Genomic DNA, 27,312 nt, shown 5'->3' with positions numbered 1-27,312 from the left:
ACCTATCTATTGCTGTGTTGAAGATTGAGCCCTGGAGTGTTTATTTCTAGACCTGAAGGGTGAATAAGGGCCATAATTTCAAGGGTTCCAGACATTTCTTTTTTTTAAATCATTTTATTTGGGGCTCTTACACCTGATAACATTTCATACATCAATTGTTTCAAGCATATTTGTACATACATTTCCATCATCATTTTTTTTTACATTTTATTAGGGGCTCATACAACTCCTATCACAATCCATACATCAATTGTATAAGGCACATCCGTACATTCTTTGCCCTAATCATTTTCAAAGCATTTGCTCTCCACTTAAGCCCTTTGCATCAGGTCCTCTTTTTTTTCTACCCCTCCCTCCCCGCTCCCCCTTCCCTCATGAGCCCTTGATAATTTATAGATTGTTATTTTGTCATATCTTGCTCTATCCGGAGTCTCCCTTCCCCCCCTTCTCTGCCGTCCATCTCCCAGGGAGGAGGTCACATGTGGATCCTTGTAATCAGTTCCCCCTTTCCAACCCACTAACCCTCTACTCTCCCAGTATCGCCCCTCACACCCTTGGTCCTGAAGGTATTATCCACCCTGGATTCCCTGTGCCTCCAGCTCCCATATGCACCAGTGTACAACCTCTGCCCTATCCAGTCCTGCAAGTTAGAATTCGGATCATGGTAGTTGGGGGGAGGAAGCATCCAGAATCTGGGGGAAAGCTGTGTTCTTCATCAGTACTACATCGCACCCTGACTGACCCATCTCCTCTCCTAAACCCCTCTGTGAGGGGATCTCCAGTGGCCAACAAATGGGCTTTGGGTCTCCACTCTTCACTTCCCCCTTCATTCACTATGGTGTGTGTATGTATGTATGTATATCTATATATATCTATATATCTATATATATCTATATCTATCTATCTATCTATATATATATTTGCATAATGCCTTATACCTGGTCCCTTTGGTACCTCGTGATCGCAGAGGCTGGTGTGCTTCTTTGGTTCCAGACATTTCTACCTGACAAGTAAACCTGATCTTTTTCATGATTTTGAGTTTTGTTACATGTTTTCTTACTCTATCAGGATCTCCTAATGTGGTCCCTTTCAGAGGAGTTGGCAATGGTAGTTGAGCATATTCGAGCTCTTCTGGTTTCTCTATTGTGGAACTGATGTTCACAGGGTACATTAGGCTTTTGGACTAGTTATTTCTAGGTGACTTCAATTTCCCATCTTTCCAGCAAGGAGAGACTAATAGTTTTATCTAAGCTGACCACTCATGAAAACTTCACATTTTATATACTTTTGTTTAATTAATGTCTGTATGAATTTGTAGTGTTACTTTGGTTTGCTCTCATATTCACTAAACTGCAATATATGTTTTCTTAATATATGCTTTCTTGATATATTCTTCATTCTTTTTAAACAGCTACTGGCACTTCACATATACAATTCAATAGTTCAATCATATCAAGAAGAGTTGTACAGTCATTACCACAAACAATTTTACACATTTTCTTGTTATTTGTACTTATTTTTATCAGTGTACTTAACTTTTTTCAATGGTGGCAAAAATATACACAATAAAATGTTCTCTAATTCAACAAGTATAATTCATTGCTATTGGTTATACTCTTCATGTTGTGCAACCATTACTGATACTCTTTTCCAAATTATTCTACCACCATTAACATAAACTTAATGCCCTTTAAGCAAAATATGTTCTTCTTTCTTACCCTGTTATCATGTCAGTATTTATAAACTATTTTTACAGTATAAGGCTGAGATGCATAACATTTAAAAATTTTAATTAGGTAAAGGAGACCTTTTCCTTAGCTACAATTCCTTTTTCTTCAGCAGTCAAGACACGAGGGTGCTGTATCCTCAATGTAGGTTGCTTTGTCAGCAAAGGATCATGAGTTTCACCCAGTATCTTCTGTCCACTCAGTCATTCTAAATTCCAACTAGTAAGCTTTCTGCAAGGGTTCAATTTTTAGTAAGTTCTCAAGGATATTTCAAGTATTATGGCCAAATCACATACATTATGAAACAATTTTTCTGACCCCATTTATTTTGGGATTTAAGAGAAAGAGGGCTAATATATTGTAAAGTAGAAAATACTAGGAATATAAATGAATAAATCTCATTTTCTTTAGTGGCATCATGCTAGCTATGGGGTGCCTAACTTAATTTGGATAAGATTCTCGGCTTCTGTAGGGGCTCCCCTTTGGGAGAATTATGCCATCTTAATTATGGGAGTGTTGGTGAGACCATTTTGGAGTGAACTTGTTAGGCTGTATTTTAATTAAATCCCTCATGGGTGATAAGCAGGCTTAATGAGTTCCTGCCATGTGCCAGGTGCTTTGCTAGCTTCATGTTTTGCAATGGCAAATAATATTCAGTCATGGCCTTTCTGATACTTAGAATAACTGAAGGAGACAGATGTAAAAATGGGCAATTTTGATGCTTGGTGTTGAAGTTAATACAAAGTGTCTCGTGACATAAAGAATACCTCACCCCATCTGGGAGGGAGATTTCTGGAGATTTGACCTTTAAGATGAAATATAAAAGACAAGTAAAACTGTACTAGACTACTTGGGTAAGTCGCTGTTTCAGTTCATTACTTTCTTGCCTTAAACAATACCCACTATCATTGAGTTAGTTATCTAGTGCTACTGTACTAGAATTCACCTTTCATCAGCGGCTGGGAGTCTGAATTCAGAGTGTAAACCCTCGGGAAGGCTTTCTTTTCCTGACAGCTCTGGAGGAGGAAGGTCCTCGTCTCTGAGCTTCTGCTCCAAGGTCATATTCCTGTGGCTTGGCATCTCTCTTCTGATACCGCTGACCCATTTACTTGTGTAAACTCTTTTATATCCCAACCCAGACCAAACACACTGCCACCATAGCAACTCTACAGGACAGGGTAGAATAGATTAATTCTTCATGAGAGTAGAAAGCCTCATCTTTCTCCCACAGAGTGGCTATTGATTTTGAATTGGTGACTGTTAGCTAAGTTATCTAAAAGAAATCAATAGATTTAGCTTTAAGTTTCTTACCTACAAACACTATAATATGTAGTAAAATCCCCCAATATAGTTATTGTGACCAAAAATAAATATATATAGTCCATGTAAAAATTGGTTTATAAATAGTACAGTCTTGTACATACAGTCATCATGAACCTTTTTTTTGTCTTATGTGTTTTCGTTAGTACCCCCAATATATCACAGGGCTCCATATCTCAAAAAGATTGACTCAAAATACAAATTGTTCTAATCCTCTCTCACTAGCATTCAAATATAACCCAGTTCAATATAGGATTATAACCATAGGATTTAGAACACATAGCTTTTAGGAACACAATTCAATCTGTAGTACTTATCATCACAGATAGGAACGATATCATAGAAAAAGCCTAGTCATGGAGATCATTCATTGAACTGGACTCTCGGTCTTAAAAAAACGAATATGTAAGAAACATTCCTTTATTTTCTATAACTTAATATTATTTTTGCCTCTTAGTTGCAGAATGATAAATGAAATCCCCCAATCCTTTTTGTGAATTCTGCTATTCACATGGGGGTATGCTAATAATGTTCAGTCTGGAATGGGATGTACTCTATCACTGGTCATCCAAATACAGTAGCTTACCTTTAAGACATGAATTAGTGGGTCTGCACAGTTGTTTTTGATCTGGAAGCAAATTGATGCTTCAAAGACATTGGCTTCTCCCCGCTGCTGTCCTGCAAAATTTCTGTTTTTTTTTTTTTTCCCCTAGATGAATTCTGATCACAGTCCTCCCTGGGGTCTTGCTAATTTCCAGCCATTGCTTCTAGTATCCTCATTGCTCTGGAATCCAAAAACTTCTCTCTCTTTTCCTCAACTGAGAAAATATTTTCCTAGACTGAAGAAGGGCGATAAAAAAATCCTTCTTAAGAATCTCTCACTCCTGTGATTTTAAGTTGTCTTAAGCTTTTGGAAAGCTAAACTGCAATAACTTGGAAATCCTTCTTGTGTTCATTCCTGATACATATCTCCCCTGAGACAATGAAGTACAAAACCTGTTATCTTCTGGAGTGGGAGGAAAAGACATGGTAGCATTTAGTCAGAGCAAGAAATTAATCTCAAAGTGCTAATCTCTTATGTTTGCATGCCTTCTTATCATGATGTCATTAAGTGACCTTGTGAAAAATCATAAGATCATTCTGAACTTCAATTTTCCTTTCTAAATGGTATTTAATACTCTAATAAAAACTTACTTCACATTTTTCTCCATCATCACAAGATGATGTATATGAATTTCACGTAATTTATATGAACAACCACAGAAATGAAATGATTTGTGCAAGATGACAAACCTAGTTTAAAAATAGGACTGGAAGTTAGTCCAGCATTCTTTTCCCTGTGCTAGTGTGGTGGCCTTTATAAAGAAGTAAATGCAGTCAGTGGGACAGTACAGGAGAATCAGGACTGGAGTCAGAAGGTCTCAGCTAGAATCCTTCCGAAGGGTTAAAAAAAAAAGATTTAAAACCTTGCTACACCATCATTTAGCTAAGTTATCAAAAAAAAAAAACAAAAAAACAAAAAACAACAACAGACCAATAGCCTTAGCTTTAAATTTCTTACCTTAAAATATATAATAATTAGTAATATCTCCCAAAAGAGTTATTGGGAGGATCCAGAAAAAATAGTCTATGTAAAAACTGTTTTGTAAATAGTAAGGTGCTACAGGAATGCTTACCATGAGCTTTTCGTAGATAATATTATCTTCTTTAGTCTTGAGTTTTGAGTGTCTGGGTCACAGTAGATAACCAATATTTTCTTAATGACTGGAAGAACTTACTATCTTTGTCTTGTGAATCAGATGAAGGTTTACCCAGTAGATCAGCAGCTCTACACCCATCAAGTCAAATAAATTTTGTTTAAACTTATCCATTGCAATCCCCTCAATGTACCTTCACTTATCCCACCCCATCCCTATATTTCCTGTTTCTATCCCTCCTTTCCTGACCTTGGAATGGAAGGTCAGGAAAGGAGGGATAGAAACAGGAAATATTTTGGGCGGGGAGGCATTTCCACAACCTAGGGCTGTTATCTTTGTGTTAAAGTCCTGAAAAAATGAATCTGGAAGTATAGTTTTTAGGCTAAGAACCAATTATTTCGTTTCCCATTATTTCTCAGGGGAAAAATATGTTCAGTTCTCACTCTTTTTGGTTTTCAAATATGACTTTGGAATGAATTGAGTTAGACAACTTATTTATTATGATATATAAAGTCATAGATTGGAATTTTGATGGTACAGTGATTATGTGCTCTGTTGCACAACAAAATTCTGTGTTTCAAATCTAGCAGCTACTCTAAAGCTGTGGCAACCTACTTTCATTAAGACTGATAGCGTTGGACATTGTATGCAGGCAGTTCTAGTCTGTCCTATAGGGTGGCTTTGAGTTAGAAAGGACTTAGCTGCAATTTTTTTAAAAAGATGATGTGGTAAATAGGAGAGGTAAGAGGGCCTTAATAGTTAAAAAGACTTGTAACCTACCACATTCAAAGACACTGTCACTCTAATGACTTTTCCACGGATATTTTATCTTGTGGGAGGATGAAGACATATACTTAAAATGCTATATTGTATGAGAGTACCTGAAAGAGTTCATAGAAAATTTCATTATCTTTTAAATTCAATTTTACATGTACTTTTTGAAGCACCCTTATACATTTATTGTGTTAGTAAAATTGTCTGGAATATGGAAAGATACTCTTTAATTTCAACTGGTACAACCAGAGATGACGTTATGAAAGAGCGAGCACATAAGTCAGGTCCAAATTAAGGAAAGAGAGGTTGTCAGGGTTTTTTGTGAAGAGATTTTTAGGCGACTTATTGTTTACATTTCTGTGTGCTAGGCATTATCTAAGTGTTGCACATGTATGATCTCATTTGATCCTATCACCTGTGAGGAAATTGAAGTTAAGAGAGGTTAAGTACTGTAATTGGTCACTCGCAGCTGGTATGCAGGTTTTAGACCAGATCTAGCTGACAGCAGACCCTCTTCACTCTAGCAGATTGATTCTTGGAAGAGATGGTGGTGTGTGGGAAGACATGTTGTACAAAGGACAGTTCAGAGGAGAGAGAGAAAGAGTTGTGTGTGTGCAGGGACTCAACAATATAGTGAAAATAAAGTTGAAAATAGAAGTTGTAAGCAGATTATGGGAGAGGTGGTTTTGATGGTCATGTTAAGGATAGATATCACCTTTAGGATAGTTATTTTGACAAGAGAAAATCATACCTGTGAACATCTGTGTTCAGCATTTCACTCTCTTTATTTCACTGCATGATTGTATATTCTTTTGAAAGTGGAGTCTGTATTGTCTTAATTAAAATTCTCTAGCTCTAGGTTGTAATATCCACTACAATGGCTACACAGAACTCACAGACAAAATTTATGATTAAAGGGTTTATTAAGGAAATTGACAAGTTGTAATGCCAGCGAGAAATGCCCAGCGTTGAGTTTTTTTATCAGTACATAACACAAAGTCTATAAAGGGTGCTAATAAATGTCCAAAGGTACTCAGCTTTAACTCCTTGGATCCTCAAACCCCCTTCCCTGAATTAAGCGCCCAGAGGCACCCCACTGCAATAAGCCTCACCCCAAAGGCACTCAGCTCCTCTTTTGTGCGTCAGCAAGTCCAACTTCCCTAACTAAGTGCCCAGAGGCACCCCACTCCAAAAGTGAACAAAGCACACATCTTACTTGTTCTGTGGGTTGGGATGTCCACCACTTTGTTCCATGGTCTGGCTTCTGTTTCTGTTGCTCCTCCTCTGTGGTGTAGCTGCTTGTGGATTCAGGAGTTTCACTGCACAGGGAGCTCAGGTGCAGAGGACATGCCATGCTCCACTCCTGTCTCTTGCTGGTCATGATATTCCTCCTCCTGCTTCTGAGGGTTGGTTTTACATGCAGTATGATGGCAGTCTAGGGCACACTGTAGGCTGTGACCCACAGGTGAATTCTAGCAGTCTCTTCCCCCCTAATTTCTTTTTTTTTTTTGTATAAATAGTAAGTTTTACTTTAAACCAATATTATTTCAAAACAAAAACAATTTCACCTTTTTTATATAAATAAGAGTTTGGTATCTTTCTAATACATATTTTGATACCTCACTTTTTAAACAAAGTTGTTTATATTTGATCTTCATTAACATTCTTTTTTCACATTCCTAACCATATGCCGTGCACCTTGGTTTTTTTTTTTTACCAGACCTATGCAGGGAAAGGTTGTTTGGTGGGAGTTAAAGAGTTTGGCTAGAAGAACTATATTAAGTAACTGACTGTTCCTGCAGAATAACAGAAACCAAATTAGGCTGTTAAAATTAGCAATTAAATGTAATCATCAATTACATATGGTATTTTATGAAATGTATGATTACAATTATTTTACTAAATGGTTTTGTATCATGATGTTAGTACCTCAGTTATATAATAGCTTAATATTATTTCACTAATTTTAAAATCATGTTTTCCAGATACTGATCAAGCTTTATCATTACTAGAAGAGTACTGCAAAAAATTAAAGAAACCAGAGGAGCAGAAGTTGAAAAATGCTATTAAAAAGGTGATGAGAATCTTTAAGAGCAGCTTATTCCAAGCTTTGCTAGGTAAGTGTTACAAAAATATTTATTATTTTAATGGTCAGGTTGAATTTAAATATATGAGTAATATGGTCAGAGAACTTGATATTAACTAAATTTCAGACTGGAATAATTTTCTTTGACATTGCAAAGAGTGTTTTGTTCTCCTCATTTTCCCCTTTACAATTAAGTTTTCAAAAAGAACACACCTATAAAATGGGAATGAAAGAGAGATTATGGAATAATATAGGTAATGAAAAAGAAAGCACCATTACGAGTTTGTTGAATAAAACAAGACAGATTTCTACTATGCATGCCATTGACTGAATTGTGTCTCCCCCAAATATGAGGGGGTTACCCCCCAAAAAAACGTGGAAAAAAGCTCCACTGGGTGGGGCTTTTGTAGTATACATTGTTCCCATTGGCTAGCATCAAACACCTCGCTCTGAGTTAGTGCGCCCAGTGGCATCACCTGGGGAAGTTCTCTCTGGTCACAGTGAATTTTTTCTAAAAGCACTTTTGCTTGAACCTTGTTTTCTGTGATGGCCAATTAAAGAGAACAACATGCAGTTGTGAAATTTTGTTTCCTGCTTGGGAAAAATGCCGCAGTAACTATTGTGATGTTGAACACAGCTGACAAACACAGCACTATAGGAAAAACTCAAGTGTACAAGTGGTGTGCACATTTCAAAAAAGGTGAAATAACAATTGATGACAAACCTTGTTCTGGATGTACCTCCACTTTCTGAATGGGTGAAAATGTCTGACAAAATTTGTGCACTGTGCTCTAAGACTAACACCGGGCCATTGAAGATGTGAGGATGTTATCTGGACTATCTTGAGCTTGGTTCAGCAAATTTTAATGGAAGATTTGGGAATAGGAAGGGTTGCTGCAAAAAGGGTGAAATGTCAATTGATGACAAACCTCGTTTTGACATCCATCAGCTTCCGGAATAGACGAAAATGTCGACTCCTAGTGCATTTGGAGTTCGTTACACCTGGTCAGACTGTTAATCGAGCTTTCTATTTAGAGGTTCTGAAATGGTAACAATTTGCAACACAAAAGCCCTTATTTGTGGCAGATGGGGGACTGGTTTTGCCACCATGACAACGGATCATACAGCCATCTCAGTGTGCCACTTTTGGGCATAAAAACAGCATGCCTCTCTTGCCCGATGCACCTGACCTCGCTGTGTGTGACTTCTTTTCATTTCTGTGAATAGAGAGGGACATGAAAGGACAGTGATTTGACCACTTAGAAGAGGTGAAGGAAAAAAACGAGGGTGGTGCTGTCAGCCGTCCAAACAAATGAGTTTGAAAAATGTTTCCAATAACTGAATCACAGATTTGACAAATGTAATAAGTGTAATGGAGTGTACTTTGAAGGTGATAAGGTTGTTTTATACAAAAAAATTAAGTACATAGCTTTGGGGAAAAATCCTTTTTTTGGGGGGGTACCCCCCTCATATTGTAAGTTTGGATTGGCAGTAATTCTCTGAGGTTTGGTTGTGCTGCCATGATGTGATTTAATGTCACATCAGTTATAAGTGGATTAGGGTGGGAAGTAACACATCTACTCAGGTCACAGGCCTGATCCTTTAGGGTGTTCGCTCTCTCACTGTCATCGAGTCAATACTGACTCTTAGTGACTCTGTGGGTTTCTGAGAATGTAATTGTTTACTGAAGTAGAAAGTCCAGTCTTTCTCCTTTGGAGCTGCTGCTGCCAGTGCTGGTTTTGAACTACTGACCACATAGAACACAGTCCAGTGCATAACCACTCAGCATCAGGTCAAGGTGTGCCTTATATCATCTTTTATCTTTTTCTTTTTTAAAAAAATACTTGTATTGGGGGCTCGTACAATTCTTATCACAATCCATCCATCCATCCATCCATTGTGTTAAGCACATGTAAACATTTGCCTTCTACCTGAGTCCTTAATATTGGCTCCTCATTTCCCCCCTCCCTCCCTGCTCCCCCTCCCATATGAACCCTTCATAATTCATAAATTATTATTATTTTGTCATATGTTATCACCTTTCATCTTACAAGAGACAAAAGGAATGTTGTGAGCAAAGACATGTTTACTACCAAGTAAGAAGAGGGACATGATTACCACCAAGTAAGTATAGCTTGATTACCACCAGGAGTATAGCATGTCTTTCAGGCTTGGAAAATAGATGCCAAAACACAAGATGATATGCAAAGAATGCTAGTCCTACAAATGTTGAAAGAAGATAAGCACTTCCTCCTTCCCCCAGAGCCAACCACTAGAAGCAACACCCTGTATTTGGACTTCCTCCTGTCTTGGCCTATGAGAGACTAGTTCGTGTTTGTTAAAGCCACCACTTGGGTTTTTATGTTGTAGCAGCCCTAGATGACTTAGTGAGTAAGACAATGCTAAAAACCAAACCAAAGCAAACAAAACCAAACTCTATTCTAAAAGTATACTTGTATACTTTTCTTAGGCACATTGTGACCAAACATTTAAAAGTTCATTCAACATTTCAGTGCTTTGGAACTTTTGCCAATTTTTCATGAATTTTACCATGTAATATTGAACTTTATGTTTGTTCTTTTATTGATGATTAGGAAGAAAACCAAGGTATGCTTTTTAATGTATGTCTTAGATGCATACATATTTTTGCATTTGTGAAAAATAAGTTTTACTGAATTTCTCAGAATGATAATAAATTGGCATAGGCCGTGTGTACATGCTTACATTTATTAGTGGTACCGTGGCAGGAGAGGGTGAGAGAAGGAGAACGTATTTCTGAGCTCCTTCTCTTATAGGAAGTGGAAGACATTGGAAACAAATTACAGAGCTGGTTGCAAAACATTTTGAACACATTTTCATTGAATTGTATTTGTGATGTATGTTGGATTGGCAAATGTTTTGCTAAATGTGTATTTACCATTACAACTAAAGAAACCAGCAAAATATATGAATAGGTAAAAATACTGCACCCCTACAAAAACAGCTAGGTAATGAAACAATTTTTTAAAAACAAATCACTCAAATTGAATGTGTATAAATTGGAATCCTTATGCCTTATTGGTTGGAATGTAAACTGGTCCATTCACTGTGGAAAACTGGCAATTCCTTAAAAAGGAAAATAAAGAATTTCTGTACACAGCACCCCCCAAACCTCATAGTGACTCTGTATAGGGTTTCTTAGCTGTAAACTTTACAGGAGCAGAGAGCCCCATCTTTCACCCACTGAGTGACTGATGTGTTTGAACCAATGACCTTGTGGTTAGCAGTTCAATGCTATCCAACAACATCACCAGGGCTCCTTATCTCACTGCCATTGCATAATTTCTGACTCATAGTGACCCTATAAGACATAGTAGAATTGCCCCTATAGATTTATAAGATTATAACTCTTTATGGGAGTAGAAAGCCTCATTTTTCTCTTACTGCTTGGCTATTGATTTTGAGCAGTTAGCAGCTCCACCTGTAATCACTATCCTACCGGAGTTTCTCTAAGTCTCCTGATATTTAATTAATATAATTGAATTGTATGTTTAAAATATACAAATAAAAGGCAAATTTTTGTTATATGTATTTTTGTACAATAGAATAAAAACAAAACAAGTACTCTCCTCCATTCTTAATTACACTATATATTATTAGACTTAACTAACATATTTTTTAAAATTTATTTTTAATCATTTTATTGGGGGCTCTTATAGCTATTATAACAATCTATAATTCAATAAGATCAAGCATAATTGTACCATTGCTTCCACAATCTGTTTCAAAACATTTTCTTCTTGTGCTCTCTGACATCAGCTCCCCTTTATCACTTCCCTTCCCACCCTGCCTCCAGGAGCCCTTATTATTATATAGATATTATTATTTTTGTATCTTACACCATTCACTTATTTTGTATTTTGTATCTTACACCATTCACAAATGCATTCTGTTATTTGCTCCCCTTGAGTGGGGTTATACAGTCATCATTGCTATCGGTTCCCCCTTCTTCCCCTCTCCCTCCTCTCTTCCCAAACCCTCAGGGGATCCTACCCCCATTACTATTTCTGAAGGGTTTATCTTGGATTTCATTCATTGAACAACCTTAATTACACAAATGAACCTACACAGGTCTCACAAGATTCATGAGGTGAAACTAAGATCATACTAGTAAGGGGAGGAAATATTAAAGAACTAGAGGATATTTATATATTTCATCAGTGCTATACTGCACCCTGGAGATATCATCCCTTCCATGTGGCCCTTCTGTGAGGGACTGTCCATTTATCTTACAGGTGGGTTTTGGATCCACTTTATCAGCGCTCCTTCATGTCAATTTGATTGCTTATTTTTGAACTTCTGATACCTATTCCTGTCAACACTTCATGATCACACAGGCCTGGTGTGCATCTTCCATGTGAGCTTTGTTTCTTCCCTGCTAGATGGCTGCTTGTTTAATTTCAAGCCTTCAAGACTTCAGATCCTATATTTAATAGCCAGGCACAATTAGCTTTCTTCACCACATTTGCTTATGTGCCCATTTTGTCTTCAGCGATTGTGTTGGAACGTGAGTATCATAGAATGCCACATTATTAGAAGAAACCATTTTTGTATTGAGGTAAGATTTAAGTAGAGGCCCAAAGTCTATGTGCTTCCTTATTGTGTGTGGGTATATACACACAAATACACCTGTTTTATATATTTACATATATACATATCTATATTTATACCTATGTATATAAGTTTTACTTTCTTGTTCTTTCCTCTTTTTCTTTCCTCCTGCTCCACTACTTTGTTTACCTATTGTTCACCTGTCAGTAATTCCTCTTGGATACATTTTGGTTGATCAAACACAACCAGGAATGCTCCTCACTGTCAATTTTAGATTCCTTGCTATCCCCCCTGTTCTTGTCGTATTGACTCACCGCTACCCACGCCCTCTCTCCCATGGCCCCAACTGTCGCTCCAGTTACTGTCTCCTTGGGATGGCTTATCCTGCTTATCATATATAGACAGACACCAAAGAAAACTGAGAGAGAACCATACAAATAGTTTCAAGTCTAACTGTTGTCCTGATCCAGAGTTATAAGTATCTCTCTGTTAAATAGTGAGCAAGCCCTGCTATAATCCATTAGTCCAATCCATATCCTAGGACCCGCTATATAACAGCATTTATACCCTTTTAGTCCTCAGCGTTTGAGACCCAGTAGCTTGCTTTCTACAAGACACCATTGTTCTTCCTGCAGTCAGGGATGCAGCAGTCTAGTGCCCACCCCCCCACCCAATTAACCAACACATTTTAAAGAAAAACAACCTACTAAATAATACCATTGCTTTCTCAGGTCTGGTGGTTATTAATGCAATAATCTAGATATGGAAATTTATGAGCATTAATCTTGGAAATATTTTAATCCATGTTTATTATAAATATCTACATTTGATGAAATCCCAAGCTTTATAGTTTGGATGTAGTTTTTTAAAATTGTATTTTCAGAAATTAAAAGCCCATCTACTGAATGAAAATGGAAATACAAGGTATTATAAGATTATTTTGCCTGTGGATTAATTTCAGTTCTTTAAAGTATTGTTTTGTGGCTGTTAGGAATTGACACAAATAACTATAATCATCTTAGCTCATATTAAATATAAATAATTCTTAATGGAATCTTATGGAATTTTAATCAAACCTGTCGCTAGAAAGTTATATTTTACAGAATTTTTTTCTTTTAAACATTTGTGTTGAGGAGAAAGTTTCTACAGTAAATTAGGTTCCCCTTTAACATTTTTTATCCAGATTGTTCCATGACATTTGTTTCAGTTTTTACATAGTGTCAACATTTTTGTTATTTCCGTCCTGTTTGTTCTTTATTGATCTGTCTTCCCTTCTCCCCTTACTTTTGGGTAAGTGCTGACCCTTAGGCCTCACGTAATTCATAGTATAAGTGAAACTGATACTCAGAAGTGACGCTCTTTATTTATTTCATAAGCCAATCTGTAATTTGGATGAAAAATCACCTGTAGATATATATTTAATTCCACATTTAAGAGTTACATTGGGGTGATAGTCTCTGGGATTCCTCTGCCCCTGGGTCTGGCCCTTTTTAGGAATTTAAGTTTTAGTCTATATATTTTACCATTTTCCCCAGGTTCTTATATTATGCCCCTTGTTGGAATGGTAGATATTGGTAGCTGGGCACCAATCTACTTTTTCTGGTCTCGGGTTAGAAGAGGCTCATGTGAGCCATTAGTCCCACATATACTTTCTTTTGTGAGTTTTTGTTTTCCTTCATTTTCTTTTGCTTCATATGAATAGAGACCAATGGTTGAATCTTAGATAACTTCTTGTAAAATTTTAAGATCCAAGATCCATTTCACCAAATTAGAATGTAGAGTATTATCTTTGTGAATGATGTTATGCCAGTTGACTAAATCATTCCCCCAAGACTATGGACCCAAGCTGCTTAAACCTGTAAACCAACCCTGAGAGTCCTTTGGCTGTGTCTAGGAAGCTTCTGTAACTGTGTGCCTATGAAGTCTGTTATAAATGTAGCACAAACAAATATGTATATGCCTATGCCTACAGATACCCCTTCACATGCATTTGTTCAAGTATGCCTTTCTGTACATGCATATGTATGCACATTCATCTCTATAACCACATGTTTCCTGATTGTTTATGGTTATTGTAAAATTGCATAAGCACAGCACTGATCAAAACTGTTTCTTTTTCCCTTGTATTTCTTAGTGTCTGTTTTCTTGGTCAGGTTGTGTTTACTTTATCTATATTTGCCAAAGCAATACGTGTCTAAAGAGCTCAAAAGGATTCACCTCTTCTCTCTCTTGCATCTTTGGTAACGACTAGAGAAATTTACTTTCTGTGGGTATACTCTGATCTATCTTTTACTTTTTATAATGGTGAGACCAGTCTACATTTACCTTTTTGCGATTGACTTATCTCATTCAGATTCATCCATAGTGCAAAATGTTTTGTGGCCTTCTTGTTATTCTTTATACTTGTATAGTATCCCACTGTATGATTACACTACAGCTTATCTGATGGGCACTTTTGCTGTTTCCATCTTTTTTGCTAGAAAATATATTTTAAACCACAAATTTCTCATTTAAAAATGAGCAGTTTGATGTACAGTGGTCTGCCTCTAATTGATCATTAGTAAAAGTTATCAATGGAATGACAATGTATCCAAATAGATTTGTATGATATACTTAGTTAATATTAACTTAACTTTTTCCCCAGAATTTGAGCTTTTGAAAGACTGATTTAGGAAGACCATTGTTGCATGCCGTAGATAATTCTAATATATTTTGGTCGTTTAACCATTTGGCAACACAACACCAAACCTAGGGAATAAAAAAGCAGATGAGTTATCAAGAACAGCACTTGCCACTTTTTGAGTGAGTAATAAATATCTTGGCTTGGAGCTTATAATGTAGTTCGAATCTCTGTAATAAAATAAGAGGTAACAGTAATCTGCAAAAAAAAAAAACAGTTATATAAGTGATCCTGATGCTGAGCTTTGAATGGATAGATGTGCTTTGGCTGGTCTTTAAAAGTCATTTTGAGGTAAACCAGAATGCAAAAAGTGGAGCAGCACTTTACAACAGAGCATCATTTTCTATGATTCTATATGACTGACTATTAGAAATTATTTTTCTAAGTGTTTTAGTGGTTTTACTGCATTTATTTATGAACTGAAAATAAAAATAGCTATGTGCATCTTGAAAAGGATTATTTCTTAATAAAATAATAGGTGTAGTGTCATTGATAAATAGAACTTTTTGTATGGTATATAACTTTCTTTGTGTGTGAAACAACAATCTTTTTCTTATTAGGAAAAAAAAATGAAGCTAGTAGCTTTACCCATTGTTCTGTTATTCAGGCAGTCAGTATATTGAAATAATACCCTGCATGAATCTCAACTTATTGCAGCAATAAAGGACATGATACTGTAGAACATTTAACCAAAATGGGTAATAAAATAAAATACTATAGTTACAGATTATGTTTTAATGTTTACATATGACTAAAAACCCAAGCCTTTTCTCTACTGATGGAAAGTATTATTTCTTTGAAGATGAGTATTCGCCCTTTATGACCATTCAATATTCTGATGCTATTTATAAGGTTTACACTGGCTAGTTTAGTTTTTAGAAGTACATTACTAGTTATTTTTTCTGATACCTAAAGTGGAAATTATTGAAAAATGTCACTAAAATCACATGAAAGTAAAAAATTGCTGGTGATAATTCTAAAATTGTTGCAGCAGTACATTGACAAGAAATGCCAGAAATTCAAGCCAGATTTGGAAGAGGAAGTAAAATGAAGGAGATAGCTGATATCAGATGGATCTTAGTTGAAAGCAGAGAATACCAGAAAAGGCAACAAGATGTTTACTTGTGGATTTTTCCTCCTATTTTTCTGTCCATTAGAAAACAAAAAAACCCACCAGTTTTGTTTGCACATAATCCACATATCATGCAGTTCAATAGTTTAGTCCTATCAAGAAGAGTGGCACAGTTATTATCATAATCAATTTTAGAATATTTTCTTCTCTTTTGTACTCTTTGTTATTAACTCCCTGTTCTCACCCAACTGTAATTCTATAATTCACCCACCATGGATTTCATATGCAGAAAAACATACAACAGAGAAAAAAATTAATTTCAACAACAAAATAAAGAAAAACCTCAATCAAAATGAGAGTAGAAAATATTAAAAACTAGGACAACTTCAAAATGGGTCAAAAGGGAGATCAAATGACAAGGTGTTAAATTTTAACCCAGCTGCATCTGCCATCATCCACTTTCCAATGTACTTTGCATGTTAAGAAGGATATTCACATCCCGAGTCTATGTTCAGAGGGGATTCACTGAAGGCTTAGTCATGTATTTCCTTTTTACTTAAAAAAAAAAGATACAATTTTTAAATGGGTCAAAGGGGCAATCAAATAGGATGTTACATTTTAACCTAACTAAATCTACTATGATCATCTCTACAATGCTCTCATTATGATAACAAGGTAATAACATCCCTGGACTGTGGACAGAGGGGATTTATTGGAAGCTGACTGTGTGTGTGTGGACCCTGCAAAAGGATTTTGGGCTTCCACTGTCATCCATAGCTTTCTGAAAACTGAGTATTCACAATTTAAGCTCTGATATAATCCTCTCCTTCATATTTGGATTATACTATTTTCAGTCCTTGGCTTATACAAGTTGGTGTGCTTCTTCCATGTTGATTGAGTTGACACATCCCTTAGATGGCTAATTGTTTGAAGACAAGCCTTTAAGACCCAAGACACTATTCTTTCTGATAGCTGGGCACCATCTAATTTTTTACCAGACTTTGCTGTAGCACCCACATCTTCACTGATCTCTTTATGAGGGCAAGTATCAAGTAGGGCCATGTCACAGAACTAATTATTCCTAGATTTGAGCTACAACTGTGAACCCCCAATCCATTCATATCTTTATGGTTCATATATGTCTCTGGTTTACCTTAGTGTTTATACTTGTGTTTTATGCAAAGATATTTGACTATGTGGATCATAGCAAATTATTTACAACATTGTGAAGAATGGGAATTCCAGAACACTTAATTGTGCTCTCATGGAACCTATATATAAACCAAAAGAATCAGGAAACACTTGATTCAAAATCAGGAAATGTGTGCATCAGGATTGTATCTTTTTATCATACTTGTAGTCAGAAAATATGAACTATATAAAGAATAACTAGACATCAGAACTGGAGAAAGACTCATTAGTAATCTGCAGTACACAGATGACACAACCTTACTTTTAAGGAGGAGCTGCTTACTGAAGAACAGATCAAGGATTGTTTTGAACCAACCCATCAAGGACTCCAATCTTCAGTATGGGTTACAAATCAATGTGAAATAAATAAAAAATCCTCACAACCTGACCAATCTGCAATATTATGATAAATGGAGAAAATAATGACATTGTCAAGGGCTTCATTTTACTTGGATTCACAATCAATAGTGTGTTAAAAAAAGCAAAGATAAAAAAAAAAAGCAAAGATGTGTTATTTTGGGGGATGATAGCAAATATTTATATATTTTTAGAAATAATTTTATTTGGGGCTCTTACAACTCTTATAACAATCCATACATCAGTTGCATCAAGCACATTTGTACATATGTTATATTAATAATTTTTAAAACATTTTCTTTCTACTTGAACCCTTGATATCAGCTCCTGCAAAGATGTATTTTAAGGGCTAAGGCGTGCTTTACCCAAGAGATGCTATTCTCAGTTGTCTGATGTGCCCATAAAAGTTGGACAATGATTAAGTAATACTGAAGAAGAATTTATTAATTTGAATGATATTGGGGAAGAATATCAAATATACTATGAACTGCCAAGAAACAAACGAATCTGTCTTGGAAGAAGTATAGCTAGAAACTTCCTTAGAAGTAAGCATGATGAACTTTCATCTCATGTATTTAGGGCATGTTTCAGTAGAGACCAGTTCCTGGAGAAGGACATCATTCTTGGTAAAATAGAGGAATACTGAAAAAGAGGGAGACCCTTAATGAGATGAACTGACATAATGGATCCAACAATAGGCTCAAACATAACAATAATTATGAAATAGTATCAAGCACTGCTTTTTCCTTTTGTTATACCTAGGGTCACCATTGATTTAGAAGGGACTCCACAATCAATGCTCTTTCATCATTTGCTTAAAAAATCAGAATGTCTTAGATGGTATGTAATTTGATGACAAACTCTCCATAACTTACCAGTGCTTCAGTGCATAGCGGCATTTTAAAAAGGGGTCCTGGGATAGTAGAGTAGAATGTGATAGCAAAGCTACTACTGTGTGTCTCCCACCCCCATCTCCTTCCTTTCACTCAGAAATAATCGACAGTTATTTGGCAAAATGCTAAAATGACAAAATGCTAGCAGCTACACATTTAAATGTTAGGCTTAGAGTGACATCTTGTGGTAATACTAAAGAAAAATGTTATCCAGTAAAAAGCTTTGTCATATGTTTGTGTGTGATTTTCATACTGGTGTGCTATTTGTGGGAAAAAATAAAATATAGAGGACATTCTTTACCTTTATGACAAGCAGGCAAAATCAAGTGTGCGGTGGGGGGGTAGGAAGAAACATTAAGTAAACATTATAATAGCGATTTGTGTGTGTGCGTGTGCACCATCTTACTACAAAATAAAGAGTTTTAAAACATTTCATTTTGATTTAAAATATACTAAGAATGTGCAAAACAGCTATGATAAACTTGGAAGGCATTATGTTGAATTAAATAAGCCAATTACAAAGGGACAATTACAATTACAATTACAAAGCTTATATTTATAAGCTCCTTGCCATAGGGTCGATTCTAACTCATAGCAACTCCATAGGACAGGACAGAATTGCCCCTGTGGGTTTCCAAGACTGTAAATTTTTACAGGAGTAGAAAGCCCTGTGTTTCACCCTTTGAGTGGCTGGTAGTTTCAAACTGTTGCCCTTGAGTTTAGCAGCCCAATTCATAACCACTATACCACCAGGGCTACTTGCTATATGAGACTACTATTGTAAAATATAAAGGAAAGGTTTATATGCAAAATTAAATGTGTTTTTCAGTCCCCCCCCGAGGGAAAAACCAATAAAAAGTATGCATATAATAATTTGGGGGAAGGAAAAAGAGATATACTCATATAATAAGGAGGAGGTTAGCACAATCTGACCAATATAAAGGAAGACATTGGGAGTGGCATGAAAGTAAAAGACAGCAAAGGTAAATATGATCACACACACAATGCTGCAGTGACAGTAATAACAATAACCTATGAATACATACATAAGGTAGACATGCAAGCTGAACAGATATAGAAAGGCAAATGGGAGTATTCTCACAGGTAGATATAGATACTGGTATAGGTAAAGGTATAGATATAGATATTCCAGAGGATGCTTCTACATATGCATTTGTATGTACTGTAAATATATCCAAATTTATGGCATAGTGATTACGCATTGGGCTGCGATCCAGAAGGACTGCAGTTTGAAACCAATAGCCACTCTGTGGAGAAAATATGAGGCTTTCTACTCTCGTAAACACTTACACTCTTGGAAACTCATAGGGAGAGTCCACCCTGCTCAATAGGCCCACAATGAGTTGGTGCTGACTCCATGGCAGTGAGTTTGAGTTTTTAATATAACAGGACACAAGGGGACAAAATTATAAAAATTTCTTAGCAACAACCAGACACCTAGAGGGATTGAGTCACTGGGTTTGAGGATTTGAGACTACAATTTCAGAGGACATCTTGGTTAGTTGTCATAAAATAGTTCACAAAGATAATGTACTACATCCAACTTTGATGAGTGGTCAAAGTAGGTATTAAGCCATTTAACCAGTGGGGTCTTAAATATTTTTGATTTCCAATCTAAGATGCAAATATTGGCCTTTTTCTGTCTAGAGGAATGAAGAGTGAATAAAATCAAAGACTCAACAAACAATTAGTCTAAAGACTATGTGAGTTAAGAAGAATTACATGGTGTCTGATTACTACTACAAATTGTTCTAAGAGGGTCACAATAAAAGTTCTTGGACAGAGTGGAAGAAGAAAGAAAAGTAGAACAATAGTTGAAACTATAAAAATGTCTGGACCATCTTAGTTTTGATAGAGACTGGTGGGACTCCTGAGATTTTGACCCTGAGATAACCTTCAGCACTAGAAGTGAACCCATTCCTGGGGACCAACTTTTAGTCAAACAATAATATGACTATAGGGTGCAGAACTTCAGCAAGATGGACTGATTCAGTGGCTGAAATAATGGGCTCAAACAGGAATGACTGTGAGGGTGGTGCAGGTCCAGGCAATGTTTCAGTATGTTGTACTATGAGTTGGAGGTAACTTGACAGTATCTACCAACAATATACAGTAGGGAGGAATATACTCTGCAAAAACAATTAACCATGAGTCCAAATGGCAGAATTTGCCCTAAAACAAAGTTCAGAAGTCAAGAAAAGGCAGGAAAGGACAAATAGAAATGGGGAACCCAGAGAGGAAAAGTACTTCTAGATTGAGGAGATTGCAACCAATGTATGTTAGTTTCACAATTTCATGTCAACTTGAAAGGGTGTTGTCTAGCTGGTAAATCCGGTCACAGCTTGATGATCCTGCCTTGTGGGCATGGTCTTCTCATGAAGATTCTGGGAACTTCCTCTCTTCCTCCCTGGAGGTGGGACACACTCTCTTTCTGCTTTACCTTCCTCTTGACAAGCCACATGGAGCCATGCTGATGACACCCAGAGCCCTGGAGGCGAATCCACTGCCATTGGAACCACAGGACTTTCCACCCACCAGCTTATGATCTTCCCGCATTCAGCATCACTGCATGAACTGCATGAGTCTGAAGAGGAATTCATGGGCTAATATTGGATTTATGGGCAAATATCAAACTTATGGATTTGATGTGAACTAGGCTGGGATGCTTTAGAGATGCTTAATTACTCCTTGATATACAGTTCTCTCTTATGCATATATGAGTGTCTCTGGATTTGTTTCTCAAGTCAACCCGGCCTAACACACAATGTCATAAAACAAAATATGTATTAATTGTTGAAAGGAAATCTAATTTGCTATGTAAATTTTTATTCCAACAACAATAGAAATGTCAACAAGAACAACAAACAAAAACCTAAAAAACCTAACAAAAATAAAAGAATACAACTAGATATTTTATCAATGTAGTAATTCTAATGTAATATTTACTTCAATAGAACATTGTACAACATCATGGTTATTTTTGGCCTTAACTAATAATTTCAATATATAATTTTTGCCACTTGATCATAAGGTTGTCAAGAGACTTTTAAATTGTGTCTGTAGAGAGTGAGACTTGTAGATTCACAGTTATGTGAATTTATGGCAACACGGCTCTAATTTTTTAAAAAATATTTTATTAGGGGCTCATACAACTCTTATCACAATCCACACATATACATACATCAATTGTAGAAAGCACATCTGTACATTCTTTGCCCTAATCACTCTCAAAGCATTTGCTCTCCACTTAAGCCCTCCGCATCAGTTCCTCTTTTTTTTCTAATTTTTTTTAACACAAAGGTTCTCCATAATGATTCTTGGATCAGCACCAGCAGCATCACCTGAGAATTTGGTTAGCCTGGCATGTTCTTGGACTTCATTCCACACCATGTTAGAAATTCTGCAATTAGGGCTCAACAAACTTTTTTTCCTCCTTTATAAATAATTTTATTGGGGCCTCTGGCAGTTCTTATTACAATACATGCATTAATTGTATCAAGCACATTTGTACATATGTTGTCACCATCATTTTCAAAACATTTTCTTTCTACTTGAGCCCTTGGTATCAGCCTCTTTTTGCTTTCCTTCCCCAATCCTCCCACCCTCGTGACCCCTTAATAAATTGCACATTATTATTATTGTCATATCTTAGACCATCTACTATCTCTCTTACCCACATTTCTGTTGTTCATCCCCCTGGGGGGCTGTTATATGTTGATCATTGTGATCAGTTCCCCCTTTCTCCCCTTATGCTTCTAAGGTGACATGCTAAAATTTGAGAACATGTATTCTAAATATGTAGATTTTTGGTCATTCAAGTAAGATGAGATAGTAAGTGTTATTAATACACTTGAGAAATATGATTGTGACATTTCATAATTCTTGAGTTTCCTGAAACTCTGATTTAGTTTTTAACAAATGTAATGAGCTATTATCATTCTGGGATCCATATATCTCGAGTACTTGGAGATTCCATCAAATCATGAATACTATTATGGCACCTAATTTTCTATTAAACATTCAATAGTATGTCTGAATCATTTATGTAATTCTTTCAATGATAATTTTTACCAATGCTACAGTGGATAATTATGAAAGTGAAATGCTGTTGTTTGTCATGAGCAAGGTTCACTCACTATGTAAGTGCTTGCTGCTACAATTTCAAAGCATGTATTCTAATAAAACAAACACATGACTACATGTCAAGGAGCCTCAAATAAACATGGAATGTAAATTCTTTGATGTTAAAGTCTATTACTAAAATCCTATTTATTTGCTTAGAATACCCATTTAAATAAAAACTGTGCTGATATTACTATTATGGCACTAGGGAAATAGTAACTCATGATGCATTTATGAAATGTTTACCTATTTGACATAGACATATGCAAATTGATATTTTGTATAAAAGATCAAACTCTTACCTGTAAGAAAATTAAGGTAAATTAGGAGGATTGTATTCAGATACATGCAAAGAAGTAGAAGATAGTACAAGATATGTGAATAGAAATACGAAGACTAAATTACAGGGCTAGGTTAGAAGTTAAGGAACTCAGAAAAGCAAAGGATCATTGTAAACTGATGTTGTTAGGGAAGTTTTCATATAAAATGTAAACTTAAGCTTTGCCTTGTCACTGAAAAGATTTATGTAATAGGATAGAGAAGAGGATAGAGAAGGGCATTTTACCTATTCCATCAGTTGAAAGAAACTAAACTCTGTGTTAGCCATTGTGGTGAAGTGAAATTGCTGGATATAGATCTTCCATCCAATCTTGCAAACTCACCCAGAGCATGCAAATAAAGTGTAACTTTCTCACTGTCCTCCAGTCAATGCTGAATCATAGTGAACCCCTGTTGGTTTCCAAGACTGCAACTGTTTTTGGGAGTAGAAAGCCCAGTCTTTCTCCTGAGGAGCTGCTGGTGGTTTTGAACTGCCAAACATGCGGATTGTAGCTCAGTGCATAATCACTATACCACTAAGCCTCCCATAAGTGTAGTGGACTCTAACTCATGGATTGGTCTGATTTACTATCTGTCTGGGAATAAAAGAGACACCTTAGAAGCAGGAACAACAACAACAGTCTCATGATCATCAAGGAAGAAGAGCCACCAGTGGAACAGGTACAAGATTCTTGATCGAAGTGGTAGAGGCATCAGAGGCAGCAGAAGCCATGCCACATTGAGACCACAAGACAGAGCAGAGGCACTGTGTTGAGCCCTTGAAGCAGAACAGAGGATCAGCACCATGATAGTGAGGCCGAGTGATGGCCCTTTCACCCCATGAAACATAGTAGTAGTCCAGAGACCATGTGGCTAAAAGGCTGGGGACAGAAAGAGATTGGGTTGCTGGCTGAGAAGAGATGCTGTTGTGAACAACAGCCTGTATCTTTAATGTTTCCTGATCCTGAAATGGCAACCTATTAACTTCTATAATAACCCCCATCATTATGAGTATTTTCTGTGCATTCTCTGTAGCTATTACAATGGATTACTAAACCCAGCAGGGAAGTAGAGTGCTGTGGGAGGAACAGCTGGTGTCAGAATTGGGGAAAATAAGGATTGTCTGACCTTTGCCTTGTGGCAGTCAGCCTTGGGCTGCTGTGCAGCTGGCTTCTCCCTTCTGCAACTGAGGGGATCAGATGTGGCCCTCAGGCACCATGATATGCAGAGAGAGACAAGCATTAAATTAAAAATTGTAAATAAGTTATATTTTAATTGTGATAAATGCTACAGAGGAGAAGTAGGAGGTGCTATGAATTTGAAGCTTAATCTTACCTGTGGAATCAGGGAAGGTTTTCTTAAGGAAATGTCATTAGAGGTGATGAGAATTACACAAATTCATATAAGCCAGAGGTCAGAGAAGAAATAGATCTGAGTCAAACAAGTGTTAATAATATTTTTTGTTATTTGTGGTTTTAAATATCCTCTAGGAATTGGACAGTGTATCACATTAGTCCTGCCTCTTTCCAAAGATTGCTTGAGAAACAAGAGTGGGAAACATAAAATGTGTTCCTGATGCTTGTAATTCTTTTTGTTAATCTGCACTGCACTGAACATGATTAGTTTCGTGTTTTATGTCAGGCAGGATTAAGTATTTAAATTAATTTCACATTTGGTCTTCAAGAGGGTTGAATATTATTTTTGGCTCTGGACTTTGTGTATTTACTGCAGGATTTATGTCACCAGGTGGCACCATTTATCCAAATTTATGTGCTTTCGATGTTTAGAAGGCTGTTTAAAAATATGCTATAACTGATTTAGGAAAAAATTAATTAATTTCAATGAAATATGATACTTCTCTCTATGGTAAGATATCAGATTCCCCCAAAGTTTGTTGGGAGCATGAAAGGATGTGGTGATTTCTGCTAAGTATAGAATAAATGAAAATGTGGTATGATTACGATGACTAAAATATGGCAGCTGACCTCAAAAACAGTACAATAGGTTTTCCTATTTAGAAATTCCTGTAGTAGGGTTGCTATGTGTTGGAACCACCCATGAGCACCCATCAACAACAACAAAATGTATAGCCAGCATGGTAATGTTACTAGTATTATGGCCATGAATATAACTTGCAGATGTACAGGTAATATACTAAGGTATTATTTTAGGAATGAATCTTTTAGGATGTACAGAGTACCTTGGTGTAGTATATAAACATGGTGCTCTGGTGGTGCAGTAGTTAAGCACTCAGCAACTAATCTGAAGGTTGGTGATTCAAACCCATTAGCCACTCACAAGGTAAAGATGTTTCAGTCTGCTTTTGTAAGGGTTACCGCCTTAGAAACTAGGTCTGGTAGTTCTTCTGTATCCTGTGAGTTGAAATGAACTTGACAGTAATGGGTTTTGCTTGGTTTTAAAATGTAAACAAATTTTATCAATAGATTATATGATCTATTGAACTATAGGACTCATAAAATTAATAATGATATAGAAATTCTTCCTATTAACATCCATCCCAAGGAAATATTGCTTTTTTTGGTAAAAGCTTCCTTGATATGTTTTCTACTCTTAAGCACAATTAAACACTTTCTTCTGGAAGTTCCTATAATATTTGTTCATATTCAAGGTGAAGACACACTGCATTGTATAATTGTTAATGGATTAGGTGCTGATTTCTATCAGTAGAGGGGAGCTTCTAGCAATCAGGGATTAGCTCTAATTCAGTGTGTAGCACAGGTTTTAGCATGGAATAGTCTCTAATTAAATTTCTTTCATTTGGCAGAATATCTTTTGACATTATGCTAGGTTCTGGGGATTTTGTGACCAGAGGGATATGAACCTTGTGTTCACGGAGTTCATGGCTAACAGAGGAAGTGCATTAAACAAAGAGACATGGTGGTTAAATCCCACTACCATTGGTAAACATGATCACCATGCATCTAATTTCTAAATTGTGAGGATGGATCCCAATTATATCTTCTTATTTCTCCATGCATGTAGGACTTTCTCTCTTAAATTTAGCCCTGGAGTGGAACAGAACTCATACATTAGAGGAATGCTGTCTTTCAGGCCATTTGTCTTGCAGCATATCAAGGGACATTCTTGACTCAAACCATGGGGGGCACTCACACATTAATAAGAACACCTTCTTTATACTCTTTAAATAGTGAATACAGGTCCTAATTGATTCTCACTTCCCCTGTAGGCTTGTTAATTTCCCACAACGACTAACAGAATTTATGGAAAGTACACCAAAGGTGCCACCACTGGTTTGTCAGTTTGTTGTGCTGTGGTGGCATGCATGTTTCTGTGATGCTGGAAGGTATACCACTTTTATTTCAAATACTAGCAGAGTTGCACATGATGGACAGGTTGCAGCAGAGCTTTAAGATTAAGAACAGAATATAAATAAGGAATAAGACTGTCCACTTCAGAGGGATTAGCCATGAAAACTTTATGAATAGCAATGGAACATTATCAGATATAGTGTCACAAGATGAATCCCTTAAGTTGGAAGGTACTCAAAATAATTTTAGGGAATAGCTACCTCCTTAAGGTAGAGTTAGCCTTAATTATGTGAATGGAGTAAAGCTTTTAAAATCTTCATTTGCTGATGGAATATGACTCAGAATGAGAACAGCTACAAACATCCATTAATAATTAGTATGCTTAATTTTGAAGTACCAATTTAGGAATGTTTAAAGTTGTCAAAAATTAAATGAAAGGTAAAAAGATTGATATTCTAGGCATTATTAAGCTGCAGAAGACAGATTTTGGCCATTTGAATCAGATAGTTATGTGGTTTTCTATGCTGGGAATGTCAAATTTAAGAGGAACGGTGTTGTATTCATCATCAAAAAGAACATTTATAAATCTACCTTGAAATGTAGTGCTAGCTATGATACAATAGTAGCTATATACTTACAAGAAACTGCAGTTAATACAACTATTATCCAAATGTATGTGCTACCATTAAACCAAACCAAACTCATTGCCATCGAGTTTATTCCAATTTGTAGGGACTCCCTCAGGCAGAAATAGAACTGTCCCTGTGACTTTCCAAGTCTGTAACTTTTTATGGGAGTAGGAAGCTCATCTTTCTTCAGTGGAGCAGCTGGTGGTATTGAACTGCTAACCTTGTTGTTAGCAGACCGATTTGTAACCACTGTGCCACCTAGGCAAGTGGTGAAAAAATGGAAGAATTCTATCAACTCAGTCTGAAACTGATGAAATATGCAATCAAGATGCATTGACAATTATTGCTGATTGAAACGTGAAAGCTAAAACCAATGAGGAAAGGAGCAGTAGTTGGAAAATATGGCATTGGTGACATAAATTAATACAGCTATTATTAAAATGTATGCACCAGCCATAAAAACTAGTGATGAAAAAATTGAAGAATTCTACCAGTGGCTTCAATCTGAAGTTGATCAAGCATGCAATCAAAATACATTGATAATT

The 27,312-nt window shown here is 36.3% G+C and overlaps 1 protein-coding gene across 1 annotated transcript in view; it reads left to right on the top strand.

Annotated features, from left to right (window-relative positions):
* The window catches only part of DLG2 (discs large MAGUK scaffold protein 2), a 2,300,776-nt gene that overhangs the window by 13,225 nt on the left and 2,260,239 nt on the right, over positions 1–27,312 (top strand). The window contains exon 2 of the mRNA XM_075548681.1: positions 7,504–7,635. Within this exon, the coding sequence (XP_075404796.1) occupies positions 7,504–7,635 (132 nt within the window). The remainder of the gene's footprint in view (positions 1–7,503; positions 7,636–27,312) is intronic.

Source organism: Tenrec ecaudatus, chromosome 4, assembly GCF_050624435.1.
Source record: "Tenrec ecaudatus isolate mTenEca1 chromosome 4, mTenEca1.hap1, whole genome shotgun sequence".
NCBI lineage: Eukaryota > Metazoa > Chordata > Mammalia > Afrosoricida > Tenrecidae > Tenrec > Tenrec ecaudatus.
Note: the sequence above shows the minus strand (reverse complement) of the source record. Positions and strands in the feature narration are given on the sequence as shown.